The sequence below is a fragment of the Alosa alosa genome, chromosome 20, assembly GCF_017589495.1.
Source record: "Alosa alosa isolate M-15738 ecotype Scorff River chromosome 20, AALO_Geno_1.1, whole genome shotgun sequence".
Classification (NCBI taxonomy): domain Eukaryota; kingdom Metazoa; phylum Chordata; class Actinopteri; order Clupeiformes; family Clupeidae; genus Alosa; species Alosa alosa.
In genome coordinates this window covers 29,549,643-29,572,972 of record NC_063208.1, presented here as the reverse complement: position 1 = coordinate 29,572,972, position 23,330 = coordinate 29,549,643, and the positions used below count along the sequence as shown (strand labels likewise).

General features: G+C 39.3%; 1 protein-coding gene across 3 annotated transcripts in view; it reads left to right on the top strand.

Moving 5' to 3' along the window:
- nt5c1aa (5'-nucleotidase, cytosolic IAa) overlaps nt 1-21,650 on the top strand; it is a 30,123-nt gene extending 8,473 nt beyond the window's left edge. For all 3 annotated transcript variants that reach the window (XM_048230497.1, XM_048230495.1, XM_048230496.1), the window contains 4 exons: nt 2,224-2,353; nt 14,639-14,761; nt 15,331-15,515; nt 19,786-21,650. In XM_048230497.1, coding sequence (XP_048086454.1) covers nt 2,224-2,353; nt 14,639-14,761; nt 15,331-15,515; nt 19,786-20,142 — 795 coding nt within the window. In that variant the 3' untranslated portion in view covers nt 20,143-21,650. The remainder of the gene's footprint in view (nt 1-2,223; nt 2,354-14,638; nt 14,762-15,330; nt 15,516-19,785) is intronic.
- Nucleotides 21,651-23,330: the final 1,680 nt, after the last annotated feature.

The window sequence follows — 23,330 nt, the reverse complement described above, 5'->3', positions numbered from 1 at the left end:
ATTGGTAACACTTTATTTTAATGTTTCGCTGTTACAGTGTACTTACCTAATTAGGTACAGTGGTACAACCTGTGTAACAACCTGTGTATCAGGTACTATCATTGTACTTGCATAATGTATTTGTGGGTACCTACATATAGTTGGTCATTGTAATACTGAGTGCTTTTACAAAACTTTGCCAATTTGCCTAAATTTTTATCATAGGCAAAGAGCTGACCTGAGACCTGCTGGATGGGGTAAATCGGGTCATGATAGATTTGATATACAAAGCATGCTTAGCTCCAGTCAAATGTGTGTGTGTGATCGGGCCATACACAACACATTTACTTTCTCGTTCATTATAATGTCCACTATATTGTGAATCAGCCATTTTTGTGCTGTTTAAAATTGACTGTAAATTTCATTCACAATTCAGTACTGTGCACTGTAAACATTTTTGTGAGGCATGCAAAAATATTGGGTATATACCATGTTCACTACAACAGGTTCCAATGTTGTCTTGTATATCACTATTGAGTGACCGAGAACAAGTTGTGGAGCTTAAACAGTTCATTATTGAGACTACCCATTCCATTGGTAAAACCGCCTGGCAAGCTTAAATTGTGATGCTTACAGTTTGAGCTCTTGCCATGCATCATCTGGCCCTTGTCTGTGGATGAAATTGCTGTTTCAGAGGTGGAGAGAATTGTTAGCAATGTACTTAGAAAATGGTTTGAGGTGCCATGTTGTCTAAGTACTGTATTATATGGAAAGGGAGTGTTGGAATTACCAATGACCAGCTTGGTGGAGGAGTTCAAATGTGCTAAGAACAGCCTAGAGATGACTCTTTCACAGTCCAAGGATCCAGTTATCAAGAACACTTGAAGAATACACCTACAATTAAAACAGGTCAAAAGTGGAATCCACGGGAAGCAGTGAATCATGCTCAAGGTGCACTGCAACATCGGAATATTGTTGGGCAGGTGCAGAGTGGAAGAGCTGGGCTTGGACTTGGTACCAGTTGGCAAGCGTGGGGCAAGTCCACAGCACAGGAGAAGAGACAGATGGTGACCAGCTTTGTTTGCGAACATGAAGAGCAATCTAGACGTTCAACAGTGGTATCTCAAGTGAAGCAAGGGCAATGGACGAACTGGCGTGGTGTTGAGAAGAGAAAGATCACCTAACAAAGGAGCTATGGGCCATGGATGCTAACCACATTACATTTATTATAGGAGCCATTTATGATGCTCTTCCAACTCCACAGAACCTCAGTCAATGGGGGAAGATGCTGTAAGCTATGTATGGATCATGGCTCTTTATAGCGTATTCTTTCTGGTTTTAAAACTAGCAAGCACACACAAGACCAATGGAGATAAGTGCTAGAGGCTTTGTAGAAAAGTCAGCCACAACACTTCTGCTAGACTTTGGTATTCGAGGACGGTCACTGAAAGGAGCTGTAAAACAGTTATTAGAGGCTCCTGAAAAAGCAAGCCAATGGCTATGGCTCAGGCGCTCACAGACTACTTGGGGTCATGTTGTAGCCTGAATTGAATTTGTTGTTTTGTAGTTGTAGTTATTGGTTGTTGGTTGCTTGTTGTTTGTTCCTGGTTTGGTTCTTTTCTCTGGGTGACTAGGCTTCTAGCTTTGCTTAGAGCCCGCATCAACGGGGCATAAGCACTTGCTAGTGAAGCATACAGAGGCTGCTTTGTTGATGGTTTTGTGTTGTCTGGTTTGGTTCGTTGCCAGTATTTGTTGGTAGAGGACCCATCATGAGTGTGGAGGGGGGTGAGTTTGGGAAGCCAGACACCACTGTAGAGCCTTCTGGAGGTGTTGTGGGCCTAGTTCAATGAAACGCCTATGAAGAAAGGTGCCTGCTTGATAACCTCAGTGAAATGCTCTTGAGGGCTGTTCTGTTGGTGAGGTTTGTGTTTGATTAGTGATTTGTTAGTGATTGGTTTTGATGGTAAATAGGCTTGGTTGTAGATTGGCCGCTGTGTAAATCCCCTACCTATAGCACGAGGAATTGAACTCTCCTGTAATTCTTTGCATGGTGACACAACTGAAGACAAGACCAGCCATTTCTTAGTTTATAGTCACTGCAGATGGTTTTAGTTATACAGTGACAAAATTAATATGAGCGGATATAAGTAGAGCAGGTTGAATAAATTGTTGAGTATAGGACACAGTGCTGTATACAAAACCACTCTTATTGACTATATTACGTCACTCCATTTGTCTGACTAGGCCCTGGATGCCGTGAATACTAAGCTGCGTGAGCTTTATCCTGAAAGTGAAGAACTCTTCGACATTGTCCTGGTCACCTATAACCATGCCCATGTGGGAATTAGACTCATCAACACCATCAATTACCACAGTAAGTACACACTCATACACAGACACACACACACTTATTTCAAAGCCATTAAGGGACCTCTCTTTCTCACTCTCTCTCTGCCCCCCCCACCACACACACACACACACACATACACCACAAACACGCACACATACACACACACGATACAGTGTGCATATACTTTTGATCTCAAACCCTGACAACATTCTGACAACGAAGCTTTGTGATCCCATGATTGGTTTTATGGCAGTGTGGGCCCCAAGTACCTTTCTTTGTGTCAATCTGTTTTTGTGTCTGCTTAATTGTACTGTAGAGTTTAACATGGTTTTGTAACCATGTTTTGGAAGTTAAATGACATCTTAAGCCAGTGCTGTAGTTTGAACTAGTTTGTATTTAGCTCCATTCTTCTTGTTGTGTTTGGCCACATTCCTATTTAATGTTGCTGTAAGCTAATTACTATTTTACATATTGTGGCTTTATTGGCCTAAGTACGAAAGTCTTAAAAACAAACAAATTAGACTACCCGCAGTGCCTCAAAATAAAAGAATTATGTGTGGACCGGTTGTATACAGTTGGCTATCTCCTCCCTCAAAGCCGCATGTCTTTAGCATAATGAATAGAACAAATAATAAAAGGGTGTTTACACTATCCTCTCAGTGTGGTGACTTAGATTTGTACTCTACATTTAATGTAATTTAAGTACTTTTAAAGTGGTGTAACAAGCAGTGTATAATCATGACCGCCGCTAGTGAAGCTAGCGAAGCGGTCATATAGGGATTGTCAAAGTTTTTTTTTTTTTTCCGTCATCTACTTCCTGAATTTTTGGTCAACGATACCGGGACACCGAACCACCGGGTGGGTATGAAGACTTTACGGAAAATTTTTGTTTTAGATCCCGGGGCCCCTCCCCGTGATGGGCCCCCGAACCGCAAAAAAAAAGTTTTTCCTAAATAACTACCTGAACCGTGACACTGAGGATGAAGAATCTTTTATGGTATGTTGGTCTCAAGGGCCCACATCAACCTGGCCCATAATCACTCATTTATGATTTGCACCCCCCCGGTAAAAAATGAAAATGCAATATTATTCTGCTTTAATCGCCCCTATCTTCAGTTAAGATGTTCAGAACTGCACCAAATTGTATGTGTATGATTGACCTGGCATTCTCTGGGGGTATGCCAAGTTTCGTAGAATTTCATCCATGGGGAGGTTTTAGGTTTAAAATTAGGTTATGTGTACATTTAGTGACTGTACACTCATTGGCCTGTAGATGGCGGTGCACACATATACACATGCACACACACACAGGCACCCACATACTATCAGGTATTAGAGCGGCCCGATACATAATTACAAATTCAGTAGGATTAAAAGAAAGCCAAAATAAATATTCATCATCATCATCATCATCATGGCTGCATTTCCAGTATTGGCGATAAGTAGTCCTTTGTCCACTAGATGGCGCATCGTTGCAGTGAGATGTAATTTTGTTGGAAGTTAAAAGTGGGTTGGAAAAACAATGGACGCTTCCTACAAGGACTGTAGTTAACCGCAGAGAACGTCTAATAAGGATAGGACGATGTTCACATGAAATGTAATTCCCATTTCTTCTTGAAGCCGAAATAAATCTGAGGATGTTTATCGGACATGCTTGGTTTTTACTGCAGGTACGTTAATCTTATAATATCAATAAGGACCTAATGTTAACTTTAGCGTTGGTTGAGTGATGGAGGCCAATTTGATTGATTGCATTTGTAGAAAACTATAAATGCGGTTATACCAAGCAAATTGATAGCAGCACTGTAATTGTATCTTCGACTGTTATTTGTTGCACGTGCTACAAAAATTATTCTGTGCAATGGAAGATTTACCAACGTTACACCGGTCTGATACAGTTTTGCCTATACATGCGTACTGAGACGTCTGTTTATTTGTTTTAAGTGCGTGCAGGGTGTGAGAGGGGAATCGATGTGCTTTGATTCCAGCTTGGTAGTTGTAGTCTGTGAAATTAAAAAGCATGTGTGTGTGAAGTAGCCTATCCAATGACACCTTTATTTCATTATGGCTGCTTTAGCAACACACCTTAAGATACTGTGTAGTGGGTCCCATTTAGAAGTGGCTACATCATTGGCGCTTTCCTTGACTCATGGAGCTGCGTGAATTTTATTACAACTTTTAATACCGCGATATGGCAGTTTAAGTCCGCTTGATACTGTAAGGCGTAAGCCATTGGTTTCAAAGGAGATTTTATTTGTGTCGCCAGCATAGCCTATTGACAATTTATGTTGTAAAAAGGCCTACCTTATAATCCCTGTAGCTTATAGGGAAGCTAACAGCTTTCTATTAGGATCTATTTGTTAGTTACAGTTTTGTCATAACTCCCTAATGCATTTTGCATTTAGCCTGATCTGCCCGCTATTTATTTTTCATTTCTTAAAAATTGAACAATGGTCTGGTGAAAGCCAGACTAGCCATGGACCTCAGAACACAATGCAAGGGATCATGAATCAGCCTATTTTTGCACGAACAATAACGGACAAAAGATCTTCAGCTTTGGTCTGGTAAAAGCCAGAACAGTCTATGGATTTCATCAAGGCCCATTTGGACATGTCAATTTGACCACTGGTTAAATGTAAAACTGTTATTTTGTTTCAGTTTAATTTGTTACTTAATTTGTGCATTAACAATAACGTTTCAAACTACTGTTACTTAATTTGTGCATTGACAATAAAGATTACAATAAAGATGACTAAAATCTTATGTAGAAGAAGAAATATTCACAAAAAAATCCATCCATCCAAAAATTACCTTTGTTTTTGATAGCTGTTGAAAAACGGCATGGAACTGACAGAGATGTTTTTGTTTATAAATACATAAAAAATAAATAAATAAATAAATAACATTATGCTGATACCTTTTTGCTTTTCCCAAATACAATGTAGCCTACAGGGGTAAGTGACCTTTCATCAATCCAGTTGCAATGGATGAACTGTGATGAACTGCCCTACTTGTGATTGTTTAGAGATTTTAAAGGTTTTATAACAATGCTACATCTTCTTTGGATATTCTACAATCTATTCACCTTTTCAGCACCAGTAGGCTACTTTCTGTGCAGCCGCTTTTGCACACACACTCAGGCATGCCAAACAAGCATACACAAAAGTTTCAAGAGTGGGGATGGAGTAAAATATGGAGACAAATTGAAGTGTGATTTATTTTAGGGACTATTTTCTGAAAACAAAGCGTTTTTGAATATTTCATAAATTCCAACATTTGTTTGTGAATACAACATCTATTACATGTTTTGTAAATTGCTTTTTTTACAAAGGTGTTTATGTTTTCTTTTTATCATGATCTTCTATATTTTGCATACATAGACACTTTGCTAAAGCACTATAAGTTTACCCTTCTAAAATGCCCTTTTAAAACTTTGTTTTTTTTTTTTAATTATGTTTGGTTTTGTTTTATGAGGTCGGTTTTGAAATGATCTTTTGAATACCTGAGCCATTAAAAGCGACTGAAACAATGCCCGAAATGAGCCACCTCCTGACACCCGACCAGCCTAGCTATCTTCCTTTGTCCACGTGAACTTCGGCTGCGGTCGGCAAGCAGGGCACGCATGAATCTTGCAGCACCATAGCAGTTCAGTAAGCGTCTTCAGATAGCAGGCATGGTCGCTACAGGCTGCTTCTCCGTGGCCCATCAGCCAGGTAACATACAGATCAAGCAAAATCTTACAGTTTGCCCTCTAAGCCCACATGTAATAATTTTGTTGTGCAGTAAAATGTCTCATTCAGCACCAAACAAGCATTTTGCCGACTGGTCACCTGATAAACTAGTTAGATGAAGCTAGATAAAGTTTTACGCTGTAGCCCAAATCAATGGGCTGTGTGCACATAATTTCGTAGATTTTGGAAATTTATGTGTTAAGAAGAACGCTTTCTGTTTGATTATAATCATTTTGTTGTGCAGAAAAATTATACAGTCAAACAACTAAGCATTTTTAGACTGGTCACCTGATAAAGTTTTAAAAGTCAATGACATTTATTAGGACCGGCTACAAATAATTATGATCATATAGGTCATATAGGTTTAGTCAGATTTTTTTTTTTTTTTTTTTTTTTTTTTTTTTTTTTTTTTTTTTTTTTTTCTTTTGCCCCAAATTTCCGTCAATGATTCCCGGGACACTGAAAGACCGGGGTACCGCTAAACTTGGTGGACATGTAACCCCACATGGATAGCATGGAACCATCGTTTTTCGTTTTGATCTGTAGCCCCCCGCTGAATTGGACCCCGAAAAGGAGGGTAGGGGCAGACACAGTTTTCTGTGAATATCTCGAAAACCGTAGGGTTTAGGAGGACCATTTTTTTTTTTTGTATGTTGATCTCAAGGGGCCATGTCAGCCCATTCCACCACTAGTTAAACACCCTAAAAACAAAAAATGCAAAAATGAGGTGGTGTAATTGAAGGTATCTGTGACCTAACATAGTCAAACTGCACGAAATTGGAAGTGTAGGATCATTATGACACCCTCTGTATGCACGCCAAGTTTTGTGGAATTCCGTTCATGGGGGGCCACACAATAAATTAATTTATGTTACTATACACCAACTGGCCTGTAGGTGGCGGGAGACAGTTTTCTGTGAATATCTCGAGAACCGTAGGGCCTAGGAGGTCCACCTTTCTTTTGTATGTTGGTCTTAAGGGGCATGTCAACCCATCCCATTACCACTTATTTCATGTATAAGCCACCTAGTTAAAAATTAAAAAGCAAAAAATTAGGTGTTTTCATCTCAATATCTCTGGCTGACAAGGTCAAAACTGCACGAAATTAAAAGTGTAGGATCATTATGACACCCTCCGAAAGTTTTGTGTACTTTTCGCTCATGGGGGGCCTTACAATAAAATAATTTATGTGTACATTTAGTGGCGATACACCAACAAGGATTCCCCGGACACTGAAAGACCGGGTACACAAAACTTGGTGGGCATGTACCCCCACATGGATAGCATGGAACCGTCATTTTTTAGTTTTCATCTGCAGCCCCCGCTGGACTGGACCCCGAAAGGAGGGTAGGGCGAACACAGTTCTCTGTGAATCTTTTATGGTATGTTGGTCTCAAGGGCCCACATCAACCTGGCTCATAATCACTCATTTGTGATTTGCCCCCCGGTAAAAATGAAAATCTGTAAGATTAAAAGAAAGCCAAAATAAATATTCATCATCATCATCATGGCTGCATTTTTCAGTATTGGCGAAGTAGTCGTTTGTCCACTAGATGGCGCATCGTTGCAGTGAGGCGTAATTTTGTTGGAAGTTAAAAGTGGGTTGGAAAAAACAATGGGCCTTCATACAAGGACTGTAATTTACATAGCGAACATCTAATAAGGATAGGGCGATGTTCACATGAAGTGTAATTCCCATTTCTTCTTGAAGCGAAATAAATCTGAGGATGTTTATCGGACATGCTTGGTTTTTACTGCAGGTACGTTAATCTTGTAATATCAATAAGGACCTAGGTAATGTTACCGTTAAGCGTTGGTTGAGTGATGGAGGCATTTGATTTATTGCATTTGTAGAAAACTATAAATGCGGTTATACCAAGCAAAATGTATAGCAGCACTGTTTGTATCTTTAAAACTGTCATTTATTGCACATGCTACAAAATCATTCTGTGCAATGGAAGATTTACCAACGTTACACCTGTCTGATACAGTTTTGCCTATACATGCGGAGACTGAGGCGCCTGTTTATTTTGTTTTAAGTGCGTGCAGGGTGTGAGAGAGGGGAATCGATGTGCTTTGATTACAGCTTGGTAGTTGTAGTCTGTGAAATTAAAAAGCAAGTGTGTGTGAAGTATCCAAACAATGACACCTTCATTTCATTATGGCTGCTTTAGCAACACACCTTAAGCTACTGTGTAGTGGGTCCCATTTAGAAGTGGCTACTTCATTAGCACTTTCCTTGACTCATGGAGCTGCGTGAATGTTATTAGAACTTTTCGCCAATGCGATATGACAGTTTAAGTCCACTTGATACTGTAAAATTAAGTAAGCCATTGGTTTCCAAAGGAGATTTTATTTGTGTCGCCAGCATAGCCTATTGACAATTTATGTTGTAAATAGGCCTACCTTATAATCCTACCTGTAGCTTAGGGAAGCTAACAGCTTTCTATTAGGATCTAGTTTGTTAGTTACCGTTTTGTCATAACTCCCTGATGCATTTTTGCATTTAGAATAGCCAGAGCGTGTATATCTCAATCGGAAAATTAAACAATATCGGTGCCTATGGACTAGGCTGGGTGAACCCAGCCTGATCTGCCCGCTATTTATTTTTTGATTTCTTAAAAGATTGAGCTTGGTCTGATGAAAGCCAGACTAGCCATGGACCTCAGTTAAACAATGCAAGGGAACATGAATCAGCCTATATTTGCACTAACAATAACGGACAAAAAGCTCTTCAACTTTGGCCCGTTAAAATGTGTATGAACAGTCTAGCGACGCATTTCATCAAGGCCCATTTGGACATGTCAGTTATTTGCACCACTGGTTAGATGTAAAACAGCATTTCATTTCAGACTAGGCTACTGTTACTTAATTTGTGCATTAACAATAACGTTTCAGACTACTGTTACTTAATTTGTGCATTGACAATAAAGTATTACATGAACTAAAGATGACTAAAATCTTATGTAGAAGAAGAAACATTCACAAAATATCCATCCATCCAAAAATGACCTTTGTTTTTGATAGCTGTTGAAAACGGCATGGAACTGACAGAGATGTTTTTGTTTAAAAATACATAAAAAAATAAATAAATAAATAAATAAATAAATAACATTATGCTGATACCTTTTGCTTTTCCCAAATACAATGTAGCCTACAGGTGTAAGTGACCTTTCATCAATCCAGTTGCAATGGATGAACTGTGATGAACTGCCCTACTTGTGATTGTTTAGAGATTTTAAAGGTTTTATAACAATTCTACATCTTCTTTGGCTATTCTACAATCTATTCACCTTTTCAGCACCAGTAGGGTACTTTCTGTGCAGCCGCACACACACACTCAGGCATGCCAAACAAGCATACACAAAAGTTTCAAGAGTGGGGGATGGAGTAAAATATGGAGACAAATTGAAGTGTGATTTATTTTCGCGGAACGGATGTACAGGACTGAGCGGCGGTCATATTTTGTACCGCTATGCGGTACATCTAGTTTCGGTAGAGTTTGCAATTGCAAATCTATGTGTTAAGATGAACGTTTTCTGTTGTATAGGTTTTGTTAGGCAACATAAATTAACACATTTTGGTCTCTTTATTGTCTTAATTGTATATTGATTTACTAATTGCAGCACAAGTCAAATTTCATTCAACATGTGCGTGTAATTTTTTTTATATAATTAAGTGTTCTACGTACGCTAAAAATCTTCAGTCTTCTAGGGTGCATAGAAATTCTGTAAACATTGATGACCTCACATTTTGATACCACAGCTGTTCAGAACGTCCCTAGATTAAGAGAATGTCTATTTTAAATTCGCATTAACACAGTGGATGGAAACGCATGCAGATACACATATTCTTGAGCCGTATTTTCATGAATGAGCATAGAACATGCAAATGAGCTGCATGGAAACCCAGCTAGTATTTCTGCAAAAGATAATGGCAACAAACAAACAGAATGACTTGTTTGGGAGTTAGCAACACGTTTCAAGAAAATATACACTGTCATTAATGTCATAAAGAGCTTTTGAGATTTGTAATGCATAGGTTATGCAACCTGTTGACCAACCAGTTTTTCCCAGAGTTAGATGTAACCCCTGATCCCTTTGATCACTTCCTGTATCCGATCCCACAGTGTCTCAGCGGGACTCTGCCTAATCCTCTCAACCACATAAGATGCAGTGAAAACAAACTTTCATGTGAACTCATCACTCATCCTCTGAGAAAATAAGACATATGAAAAACTTATGGTCTTTGTGAAATAGCTACTTAACACATAAAATAAAACTGACAAAGACAGAGGCTGCTTTGATAAACATGATCAAAATGATTTAAAAGCAAATTCTTCCTTTTAAAGATCAGACTTTTGTTGCTCTTTGGAAGTAGAGACACAACTGTGACGCACATCAAACTGACATGATCACTTTGATGCTAGGCCTCTGGAAACAATTCCTGCTTTCAGACATCTGGACTGAGGGGCAAATGCTCTGTAAGAACCCTCATATATCTTCCCATAATGATTTAGGAGTTGCAGGGGGCACATTTGGAACATGAAGTGTTCCTTAACTTCCTTACATGAAACATACCCACAAGGGGATTTTTTTCTTTTCATGTGTTCTTTTGTTGGTCTGGAATATGTTGTGCTCAGACCCCATTGCACCACAGTTTGCTCTCTATGTTGACCTATGATTCTCTTTCTCTGAAATTAGACCAATGAAACCGTTCACCTTTAGTCATATACTTACATAGATATGACAAGTCAATTTAGTCTGCTACTGTGGGCATAGGCTCATTTTCTTACTCACAACTTATCTGCCTCCCCCACACACAGTACACACAAACTCTTTCACAAACACACAGCCTTGCACCCCTGTGGAGTGTCAGCTAAAATAGGAGCAGAATGCACTTTCCCACCAGTGTCAGTTGGCTACACTGGCTACTCTCAGTAGCCAACTCAGTTCAGTTAACACACCCACGTCCTGCTGAGGGACCACAACCCTTGAGACAGGAGAATTGGATAGGTGTTTAGGGGAGGGCAGACACATGAGAAATGATGACCTTTACATCTGAGGCTTGCTCATGAACCCGGTGTCATGTAATATGTTATATAGTAAACCCTTACTCATATCAAAAATAAAATAAACTGGTATAATTTATCATTTGATACAATGTTAATTGTTAATAGGGCTATATTTAGTAGAATAAAACTAAATTTAATCTTAATCCCTCCTACTCACTATACATGTCTTTAACCTGACTCTGCCAGCTGCTCTTCTCTTTATTCTCCATGGTCTAGACCAGGGGGCTCAAGGGCCACATTGGGCATAAAAAAAAAAAAAGGTTTGGTTCCTGTTGGTTGTCAGTTGAGGCCATGGGTCGGTAGGGATTTTTTTTTTCCCCAGTGGCGGTAAGGGATTGGTAGAAAATCAGTCCCTCCAGGATTTCACAAGGTTTTTTGAAACTGTTTCGACCTAAAATGCCTGGATGGAAGTTGCGGTGTTTTTAGCTGTTTCTTGTGGAGAAATTGCGGGAGGAAGTAAAAATTGCAAAAATAGTAAAAATTTTTATTTTTTTTTTTAATTTAGGTTAGGTTAAGACCAAAATCACACTGATCATCTTGATGCTTATTAAAAAAAGATAATCAAAGGTAAACAGTAAGGATTACAGAAAATCAAAGTAGGCCTACTTTATTTGTGAAAATGCTTTGACTGAGGTAATTCACTAAAGCAGTATAACCTTTCGTAGAACTGTCCAAAAGACAGTCACCTAAAGAGATGGCATCATGTCATATGTTTCAATACATTCATATATTTTGTAATTCATATTAAGTTCATATCTTTTTAGTAATTCATAGTCTGTGGCCTGCATAATTACTAATAGCCAAGTAAGTATCTAGTAATTTCATATTGATTTGAACTATTTGACTTCACTTCTGTTTAATGTCATTACATTGGTGGTGTACATCCAATTGACTGCCTGCCCCTTTAAGGACGTGAGAGTAGCCTAATTACATTTCTGAGTGGATTAGAAGGCTTGCATCTCACTGTGTTCGGCCATGAGTGTAAATCACTTTTTGCATAGTGCATTACGATATGTGGGTGCAATTGGGAATGTCTTCTATGTCATTAGTTAAAATAAATGTTATTTAACATAATAAAAATAAAAACAACTCGAATGAAATCATTTTTGGATCATAGAAGAGGTAAATGTCATGCAATTTTATTAATTTCTATGATTTTGGTAGAACTACTCAAACTAAGCCCACAAGCTAGCAAACATGACATAAGCTAAAAGGACATATCCAGGTAAACGTTTGCCAATGGGTTGCATAGCCTACTCAAATGTCAGTAAACCAAGTAGGCCTTAATTAACTTACTTTCATAGCCTAGGTAGGTTAGCAACACCAGGTTGAGAGATGCAAGTAAGCAGATCATTAACGTTAGCCTTCTATTTATTGTCATCAAAACTGCAGAGTTTTGGGCAGTCTTTGGTGTCATATGCAGAAGGTGCAGAAGTAAATGTGTCATCTGGCTCAATATTCTGCGCGAGGGACTGTTGTGGTAGGTGAAATTTCACGGTGAAACTACGATGATTGGTCAAATTTGCGAAAAAGTTGCGGTGTTTGGACAAAATTGCGAGTGCCTTGGTAAGTGACGAAAACAATCGTCTTCGTGAACAGCTGTGCATAGGCTACTTTGTAAAAGAGAGAATACGCTCATCCCTATACATAATGCAAGGGGTAATTAATGTAATTATAGTTCGCCTTTTATTTCTGGATTTATTTAATGTAGCCTAGACTATTTAGTGTTATTTCTTCCCCAAGCTCATAAAATAAAGCACATAAATTGGGTCGCACATAAATTGACAGGGTCGGTCGGAAACCGGAACCCAAGAATTTTTTTTTTTATGCCTTGGGTTTTGAAAATTGCGTTTTGGCATCCGGGTTGGCAACCTCGAGTCAAGGGGGAGGGGGAGGGGATACACCACTCTACAGTAATTTGAAAGTGATTGCAGTACCAGTTTTGGCAACAATCTTACATATGGTTCCTTTAAATACTGCTAATTTAACGCTGTTTAACCAATGTATAAATTGTGCACTGTGTTTAGTTCTCAATCATCTTCTGCCAGCTCCGCTATGGCTAGTGCTGTGGCTGTGGTCTCTCACAGTTTATAAATGATCAGTAGTGGGAACTATTGTTGCCTTCATGATTTCCTATTAAAAGTTCTTATAAGAAGACAAGCCAGCTGGAACCTGCTGCTCTCTCTCCCTCTCGTGAGCACTCAGACGCGTTCCCAATTAAATGGAGTAGCATAACGTTCAAGTTAGATCTGCTGCAAAGAAGATAACAAAGAGTCATATCATCTCTATGTAACATGCTTTTTTGACATTGACATTGTAAACGTTCCCTAAAAAGCAGTTTGCAGTAAAGCTAACGTCGCCATCGCAGGAAAAGAAAATAGCAGCCTCATCCCAAAATGAAATACTCGGCAGGCCGGAGTAGCCTAAAGTGCTTGGCAGGCGGGCCGCAGTTTGCCCACTCTAGACACATTCATTTTATTCCACTTTCCTAAAGGGTGCAACTAATGAGCGTTGTATTGAAAACAGTTGGATCAACATGAAGCTCATGTCACATGGCTAATGGCTGAAGTGCCCTTGAGCAAGGCACCTAACCCCTCACTGCTCCCCGAGCGCCGCCGTTGTAGCAGGCAGCTCACTGCGCCGGGATTAGTGTGTGCTTCACCTCACTGTGTGTACACTGTGTGCTGTTTGTGTTTCACTAATTCACCGATTGGTTAAATGCAGAGACCAAATTTCCCTCACGGGATCAAAAAATATATACTTATACTTAATGAGAGTGCATGGCTAAAAAGACTGTTTGCTCAGTAATGAACAAATGAATCCAGAGATGTGTAACAACATTTTGCTGAAAGTCTGCAGAGTTCTCCCCAAATACTGTATATTACATTTTTTAACCTCCAGAACAGCAGTGTTCTGTTGTAGCTGTATTGTTGTAGCTGTGTTCAAATAAAATCTCTGGATTCATTAGTTCATTTACTGAACTAACAGTCTCTGTTTAGCCATGCACTCCCATTAGCCATGTGACATTATCTTACTTTAATGCTAAGCCCCTGCTTTCAGAGATCAATCCAACACTCACGCAAGGATGCAGTGTGTGATTATAAAGCTAAAGCTTCATTTTCCTCATATATACATTTGCTCACACATATTATAATACATTGTTCACATGTGCTATAATAATATAAAAATACTTGTGGTTAATCTTACAATGTCAATAAGATGGCTGATGCATATTCCTTAGACCTAGTTTTAAGGACTGCTTTTAAGATTTCCTCACGTCTAGTTAGTTGGTATATGAACTACATTTTGCTGTTATATTGTTGAAGTTGGAGTTCAAATTAAATATTTTCTTTTTTTTTTGATCATATACCAACTAATTAGAGATTAATTAATTATTTGGATTTAAAGTATTTGGTTCAATTACTGGTTTTGAAACTTGGTGTATAAACACACTTAAGGGACTTGACTTGGACCCCCCGCCCCCCTCTCTCTCTCTCTCTCTCAGACCTGTTTATTGAACGCTTCTGCATGACTGGGGGCAGCAGCCCCATTGGTTACCTGAAGGCATGGCACACCAACCTCTATTTGTCAGCAGATGCTGAAAAAGTGAAAGAGGCCCTGGCTGAGGGTGAGTTTCAAACATATTTTTGCCACTCATTTAAATTTCTGTCCATTTTTATAATATGTTTATTATGTTATGGAATCAATAATGAATTACTTAATTAATAAGTTGTGGTACAGGCAGTTTTGCTCCCAGATTCAGTTAAATTCAGTGTCATGTCAGATTCCTGGGCCCGGTTTCCCGATAACAATGGATACACACACATACTGTACAAAGGTTTTCTACGATTCATCTTAAGATCGTTCATAAGAGGGACTTTATGACCTTCTTAGGCTTGCGATGCTTTCAGTAAAACTGGGCCCTGGACTTTGATTAAAATGTGAAATGTACAATAAAAGGTACAAAAGAGCCTTGTTGAAGCCCACGCAGTTGTAACTAGTGGCATAAATGTTTTCACAATGTTTTTACCAAATCTGCCTATGGCATTACATAGATCAGTCTGCTCTTTCTGACATGTTGCACTTAGATACCTTGCAAAGCTGCTAACTAGAATGTTGCTTATTAATGCAAGCAATTGAGAACTTATATTAATACTCTCTATTATTACTTTTTGTATTTCCTGTTTATTGTTCCAGGCATTGCAGCTGCCACCATGTTCATGCCAGAGAAGCAGACTGAGGTGTCTGAGACACAACTGAGGGTAGCATTTGATGGAGATGCGGTTCTCTTCTCTGATGAGTCAGAACGCATCTTTAAAGCTCACGGTTTAGACAAGTTCTTTGAGCATGAGCGAGAAAATGAAAATACACTTCTAGATCATGTAAGTGTGCAAAAGTTTTGGTCATCTCTCATTTCATACCATGGTCCCCAGTCTGAGGGCAAACAATGACAGAAATGGCAGCACATGCACACTGTTGCACTAAGTAGAGAGAGATATATGTGTGGTCAAAGGCCTTGCTCAGAGTGCCAGGCCAAATCCAATTCTTTGGCATATCCTCTGGTCGCTCAAATTGGATTATTATTGTATTCTGTACCTGTCTTCTGTACTGCTATACCATGGGCGGACTGGCCATCTGGCATACTGGGCATTTTCCCGGTGGGCCGACGCACCTTTTGGGCCGATAGAATAGGCTATATACACTGGGGAGAATAAGTATTTGAACCCATGCTAAAGTTGACTAAAAAGAAAAATATAAAAACATCTGTTAGAAATAAATAAATGTTCTTCCTTAAATTACAGGGGCAATAAGTATTTGACCCCTATGTTAAATTCCCACAGAGTCAGGCAGAATTTTTATTTTTAAAGGCCACTTATTTCATGGATCCAGGATACTATGCATCCTGATAAAGTTCCCTTGGCCTTTGGAATTAAAATAGCCCCACATCATCACATACCCTTCACCATACCTAGAGATTGGCATGGTGTGTTTTTCAGTTAGCCTATTAGCTGGTTTGATTTGCATTTAACCCAATGAGCATTTTAGTCAACTTTAACATGGGTTCAAATACTTATTCTCCCCACTGTATATAATTTAATCATTTTGGCCAACGATCGGCCCAAAGGAAGGACAACCAGCGGCCCATTGGTTACATTTCCATATTAACACTCGACTGAACAGCTCACGTCAGGCCCCACCCCTCGCATTTTGGCTCAGAGCCAGGATTTTGTGAGCGCATCAAAAGTTAATCGAAGTTGCCTACATGAAATTGCGACGGGTGCCGGTAGTGACAATAGTGCAAAAGTAACACCAATGTAGAAGCTTCAAAAATACAATATTGCAAATAGGCTAGCAGCAACATAGGCTATGTTGAAGTTTGTTGAGTTTGAACGAAGATGTAAGCAAGCATACAGAGCAAGGGACAGTGGTGGAGCCTAGTTGAGGCTACATGATAAGAACTCAGTGGTGGAGCAGGTGGGCTATGTGTGACATGCCATGCTGACGATGATGATTATGATGACTTATTAATTGCGATAATGTAATGATATGGTAATGATAACGTAAGGCTGTGCTGTAATTATAATAACAAATAGCGCAACTTAAATGTTCTAAATGAAAGATTTGCAAACCCGGACAGCAAAAGAGTGTCAAATCGATGTTAATTGTTGGTCAGATTGATCAGTTTCCGTCAGACGCCCAAAATTTAACATCGATGGCGAGAGAGGTGGTTAGTCTCTAAAAGTAGAGCGTCGAAAGGGTTATATCTTGGAAGGGCTATCATGGTTAAGATGGGCTAAAAGACTGTAGACTGACGGAAATGTAGGCTACAAAACATCAAGTCATATTCATGCACAAGCCAACTAATATACAATAACCTATACGATAGGCTACTGGAAGACATTAAAGCTAATTAGTTAATGTAGCTATAATGTCCCAAAATGTACCAGCAATGTAGCCTACAGGAATAAAATATTTCCATCAACAGCGCTGTTTATTTCGTGCTGTTTCAGTTGTCCTACAGTGATAACTGGTATAAATTACATTAATGTCTAAGACAATCTGGGTAATTTAACTCTTTACACATAGGCTTCAGTAATTTTTGGTGCTGCTGTCAATTGTAGCCTATTGAATAATTTGAAATGATACTTTGAATTCAAGCAGAAACTCTTCTTTAATAATTGCTTGTTAGCCTACTTGAATATGGAGATCATGTGCTCAATGGCTACCTCTGATCAGTCAGAGTGATAGCCAATGAGGCCTACATCACTTTCAGTGCTCCATGACAGTTGAAAATATATGCATGGTTAAATGTAATGCAAAGATTTTGTATTTAATTAGGTGTGCCCGACCAATTTGAGGGCCGCTTGGGCCAAATATGCCAGGGCCGATTTTTGGTCCCAGTCCGCCCCTGTGCTATACTGTTGCTGTATGTTCATTGTGTTGTGTTTTGCCAATAAAGTAGCTTTAAATAGCCAAACTAGGCTAGATCAAGGTCAGTGTTGAAATTACTGCATGCAAATCACTGAATGCTATGCAGAGGGGCCTAATCTTTAGGCCATCTGATGTACAGTATAGGCTTCCCTAGGCCTAGGACCCGTGTTCATGGGATTTCTTTGACAGTTGCAAAGAGAAAAATGTGAGGATAGTCTTCTTTGCGCCCAGTGTACAAGTACGACGTTCCAACCACTTCGTCAGCTCGTTATGTCTCGTCAAATGATTACAGCTCGTTATGTCTCGTCAAAATTCATTGATGAAGGAAGGTTTGCTTTATCCCAGAGAACCATACTCGTTTCACTTAGGCTAGACTAAAACAGAAGAGAAAAACTTGCCACTAACCATGTAGTCGTGTTTTCTATAGATATTCGTTAACCTGTCGTTCTTTGAACAAAATTGTTGGGATATGTCTGCGAGGTGTTTAGCCAAGTTCCATGCGTAGCCTACTGCTTTTAAATGACTTTGAAACATATTTCACAAACGGGCCTCTGTACCTGATGGCTTGACTTCACTATTCGCGATGTATCCGAAATAGTTGCAGATTTCACTTCACCTTTTGTTTTATCCACAAGGCCGAGGACGGTCGGCAAAGAACTACTGTATGTTGACGTTGGCTGCGCACTCACTCACTCAGAGCTGCCTGCTTGACACGCCCACTTGCCTAGATGCGTGCAAGGAGCAGTGAGAGCAGCAGTTCACGCAGACACAGAACGTTCATTTTAATAAAGTATCGATTCTAAAAACGTCGGAAATCGTATCGTTTTTTTGCGTGAAGGCATCGTGATACCTTTTTAGTATCGATACACCGTGCAACACTAATACAGCACACTACTTGCTACAGTAAGCCTCCTCTACATACTTGCTGCACACTGCCCCCCCCTCCCTACATACAGAGCACATTGTCTTCAGGATCTTCTCCAACACACATCCTCTACATACTTACAGCACACTGCCCCCACCTACCCACACACACACTACACACACACACAGTCACTGCTCCACTCCCCTCCCGCCCACACACACATCTTCACTGTCATCACTCACATACATCATACATACAGTACTCAGTATAAGTCCCTTCACCATACTTGCAGTACACTGCCCCCCTCTCCCCTACCTACACAGCACATTATTTCATCAGGAAACTTCTCCAACACACATATTGCACACTGCCCTCTCCCCACATACACAGCACACTATCCCATCTCCCTTGTCATCCCCCCAACACACACACCAAGACCCCTGGCAGTTGGGTTAGCCCCTTGAGCCGTGGACCTGCCCAAGGTTTCTTCCGTGCTCCTTGTTGGTTCCCCCCCCCCATCCCAATCCTCGCCCACCTTTCTTATGCAGCCCTTGGCACTTAATCTACTAAACCCCTCTTCTACTGCACTTTTTACCCCCCCCCATAAATGCACAAAAAGGCTGACACCAGACATAATTTCACTGCATTTCTTACTTCCAGTAACTATATGCATGTGACAATAAACTTCCTTGTATCCTTGTATCCCCATTGGGGATTAATGAAGGTAATCCTTTATTACAGTATATCCTAATGTGAACAGACATCATAAGATACACCATCATTGTGTATTTACATCATTGATGACTGAGTATTTAATTTTGTTGACTATTGATGGAGTATTTAATTCAACATGGACAACCTCAAGTAATGACAATCTCTTCCAAATGGTCTTCCAAATGTTCCTTGTTAGAGAAGAATGTGACCTTTGCTTTGTGGACCTGAATTTATTGCCAGACAGCCTGGGGCGGGTTTCCCAAAACCATAGTTGCTAACTAAGTTAGCAACTTAGTTGGTTTTCAATGGAAAATTGCATTGCAACCAACTATGGTTTTGGGAAACGCACCCCTGGGTGGAATAGGCCATTTCCACCAGCCATTTTCACTATTGCCATAGGGCACAATGCCCCCAAAACAAAAATGTCAATTTTAGAATAAGTTACTCTTCAATTTGTTACAAGCTCAGCAACTACTATATAACTCATAAACGTGGCTATCAGGGAACCTAGCACTAATAATAAAATGTTACATTAATTGTATGAATAATGTATTTCATAATGTCTTAGGCTAGCTGGTCCAAATTGCTATGTTTAGTCTGAAAGCAAAAAGTAATCCAACCACTTTCTCTGTCTCCTATAGGGTCCACTGAAGGGTTTCCTGGAGCTTCTGGGGAAGCTCCAAAAGAAGTTCTATGCAAAGGGTCATCGCTTGGACTGTCCCATACGCACCTACTTGGTGACAGCACGATCTGCTGCTAGCTCTGGGATCCGTGCCCTGAAAACACTCCGAGCCTGGGGCCTGGAAACAGATGAAGCACTGTTTCTTGCTGGAGCACCAAAAGGCCCAATGTTGGAGAAGATACGGCCACACATCTACTTTGATGACCAAATGTTCCATGTGGAGGGAGCAGCAGAAATGGGCACGGTTGCAGCACATGTGCCCTATGGTATTGCTCAAAAACACCCCCACAAAAAGAGCTCCAATCCCTCTAAGTAGCAGGAGCAGGGTGTACATGTAGATACCACAAGAGGCTTGAGTGAAGCTACTACACCCAGATGGTTGGATGAAGTTTGTGTGGCCAACTTAGGTGAAACATTCTGGACACGTTGATTTCTGGGGAGCACTTTGTGGGAATGACTGTGAAACTCTCACACGTTATTTTTTCATTTTAAATAGCAAACAAAAAACATGCATGCCTCCATGTTGCTGCTCAAGTTTTTCAGAAATACTAATAGTTTATTTTTCAACAGATACGGACAGGGGATTCTTTCTTATGTGATGAAAGGCTAAATTTATCAGTTTGTTGGGTGTTATTCTGAGTAAATGCAATGCATTGATCTCACCAAGTCAAAGGTATAGTACTTTATTAATGTACATACAAGTACATAATCTCTTCTATTAAAAAACAATGTATTCCTCTTCTCAAACTGAATCTTCACTGGGAGGTTTATTATAACATATTTTTGCTATTAGATAGGGTAGGATTTACTGTTTTTATTACAGTGCATGAGTTTACCTGACTTTAAGAGCCAGATGATTGATAGAAAGTGCCTGCATATTTTTCTATGCAGTGGTCTGACACCACTTTCCTTATATGTGTGTATTAAGCCATAGTCGGACTCGTATTTTTATTGTGTAAAACAGTGTACTATTGTATGATTTTTTTTTTTTAAACCAGGAAGCATTATTTTTCTATTATAGTAAAATTAACTTGAGTGTTGTGTATGAGCTATGCAAGTAGAAAAAAAACTGAACACTGCTTGTTGTAAAAGCTTCCCTTAGATGAAAACAAAATTATGAAAGCATATACCGGTATGTAGCATAATTCAAATGGCAATGCAATTTGCAATTAAATAAGAGTATGAATTATGCCATTGACAATTCATTATGCAATGTAATAATGCGATTTGAAAGTACATTGTACAAAGTGTATCTTAATATGCAAAGTGGCTATGAAAAATGTGTTATTTTTATTCAAATATAGAATAAAGGTGGATTGAAATGGATTCCATTTTGCCATGGTACTTCAGTCTTATAATTCAAATGTCAATTAATTTCGCAATTTGATATTCAGTGTTCAATATGGGCTTGCATTTTGTTAATATATTTTGCAAAAGTGACAATGCCACCCTGAAACCATTCTGGAATGGTTGGAATGCATAGAATGCATTTCAATACATCTTTATTTTTTTTTTAATCAAAAGAATCCAAATTATATTGAGGATTTTATAGCCATTTTGCATGTTAAAATACACTTTGTACAACGTATTTTCAAATTACATTATTACACTAGCACTGCAAATTGCAAATTGCATTGTCATTTAAATTATGCTACATATGCTTCCATACAAAATGAGCAACACTGCAAAGAGCTAGATTAATGTACTGTCTTTTCGACACCTTGCTGGCAATGTTTTCCATCCAATTTTATTTATTTAAATTTTCTTTCTTTATTTATAGTGTCGAAAACAATAAATATTGATGAAAAAAATTATTGTAAAGAATCTAATGTTTGAGATGTTAATTGACCTCACTCCTACCATTTCATTAAAGTATCATTTGTACCTCCCTGTTCCATCACATGTACTTGCTTAAGTCTGGCATCTCTCATCCTTCTCTTTCTCTTCATATGCTGGCATTGAATTCTGAAAAAGATTTACCAAGCACAGGGCAGTGATTTCCAAGCTGTTCATGGCAGGCCTCTCTTTGACAATGAAAAAAAAAAATTGGATCCCTGCCAGGCATTCCATGAAGCTGGCGAGCTACCCAGCTTATCCTATCCCTGCCTACATAAACTAATCATCGAGATGGTTGAACTTGTGATCTATATAATGAATGCCCTCTCACCTAAACAGCTGCAACCAAAGATTAAAGAGCGGAGTTTAGCCACTTTTGTACATAGCGTAATTTTAGCATTTAATTACACAATTGTGTAAATGGGATAATATTGGTGTATTTCTGGGGTAAAACTGCTCTGATCTTTCCTTAAACTTCATCTGTGTCAAGACTAAGCAAATACGGCCATGCAAGTGCCCTCTAGTGGCTGATACGGAAACTTTTGAAGACACAACAACTGAGATCAAGGTAAAATTAAACTAGAGGTGCTGATGACACAGAGTAAGGGGAGTAAGAAGTCACGTGACTTATTCATTTTTAACACAAGTTGAACTCTAAAAAGTGGCAAAGCTAGTGACAGCAATTGCCCCAAATAGACTTGGTTGTCATCCCATCTTCACAGGTGCATGTACAATCCTATTGAATGGTCTTTCAGTGTGGTCTTCACAGCAGGTGCAGAGAAAACGCTCCAACAGCAATTCACCTTGGGGCAAATTCTCCCATGTGCTTAAGTTAAGCGAAGCACTTCTGAGGGCTGTATTAAAGTCGAGCGCCACTAGGTAAAACAGTATTGCTTGCTTGATGTTGGCAGTAGGCCTTACTAGTGGTTCTTACTACATGTAGGTTACACAGAATGTTACAATTTAACATTACGGTATCAAATTTGGTGCTTAATGTGCTGATATGGCTTTCCCAACATTACCTTATGAATGAGGCTACATTTTCCAACATGGATAGTTTAACATGCTTCCTGTTGAATTTTACAACAAGATGACTAACTTCCTTCAACTTTCAAGGTGAGATTTTTTTTCCATCGGATGGCCAAGCATTGCTCCTCACTACATTAGTCACCATCTTGTTTGAACAAGCGACAGAGGCGGGAGTTAAATCATTAAGATTATGGCTCATAATCAAATTCTCAATGGAGAAAATTAAATGGGATTTTTACTTCCGGAAACGGAGTGGGTCGTCACTGTCATGTTCTATTTGTCTTCAGAATTCAGATGTAAACATACAGTTTAATTTGTTGTAATTGCACATACAGTATGCTAGCCTGCAATAAAAGAAAACTTGAACTTGAACCAGCTATAGTAGGCCAATGGAAAAGTCACTACTGTACGTCAACAATAAGAACTCTGCATGGGATGATGATCTGCCGGAGGAGCCAATGAGAAACAGCATTTACCACTATGTGGATCTCTGCTGTAGTTTTGGTATAAATCTGCAGCAGGCTTTTAATATCTGAAAATGTGATCCATTTTATTTTCTTCTGGATATGACAACAATCTATCGCTGCTTTCTGCTCGCTACCTCATTCACACACGCACACTAGCTTGAGGGGTATTGCA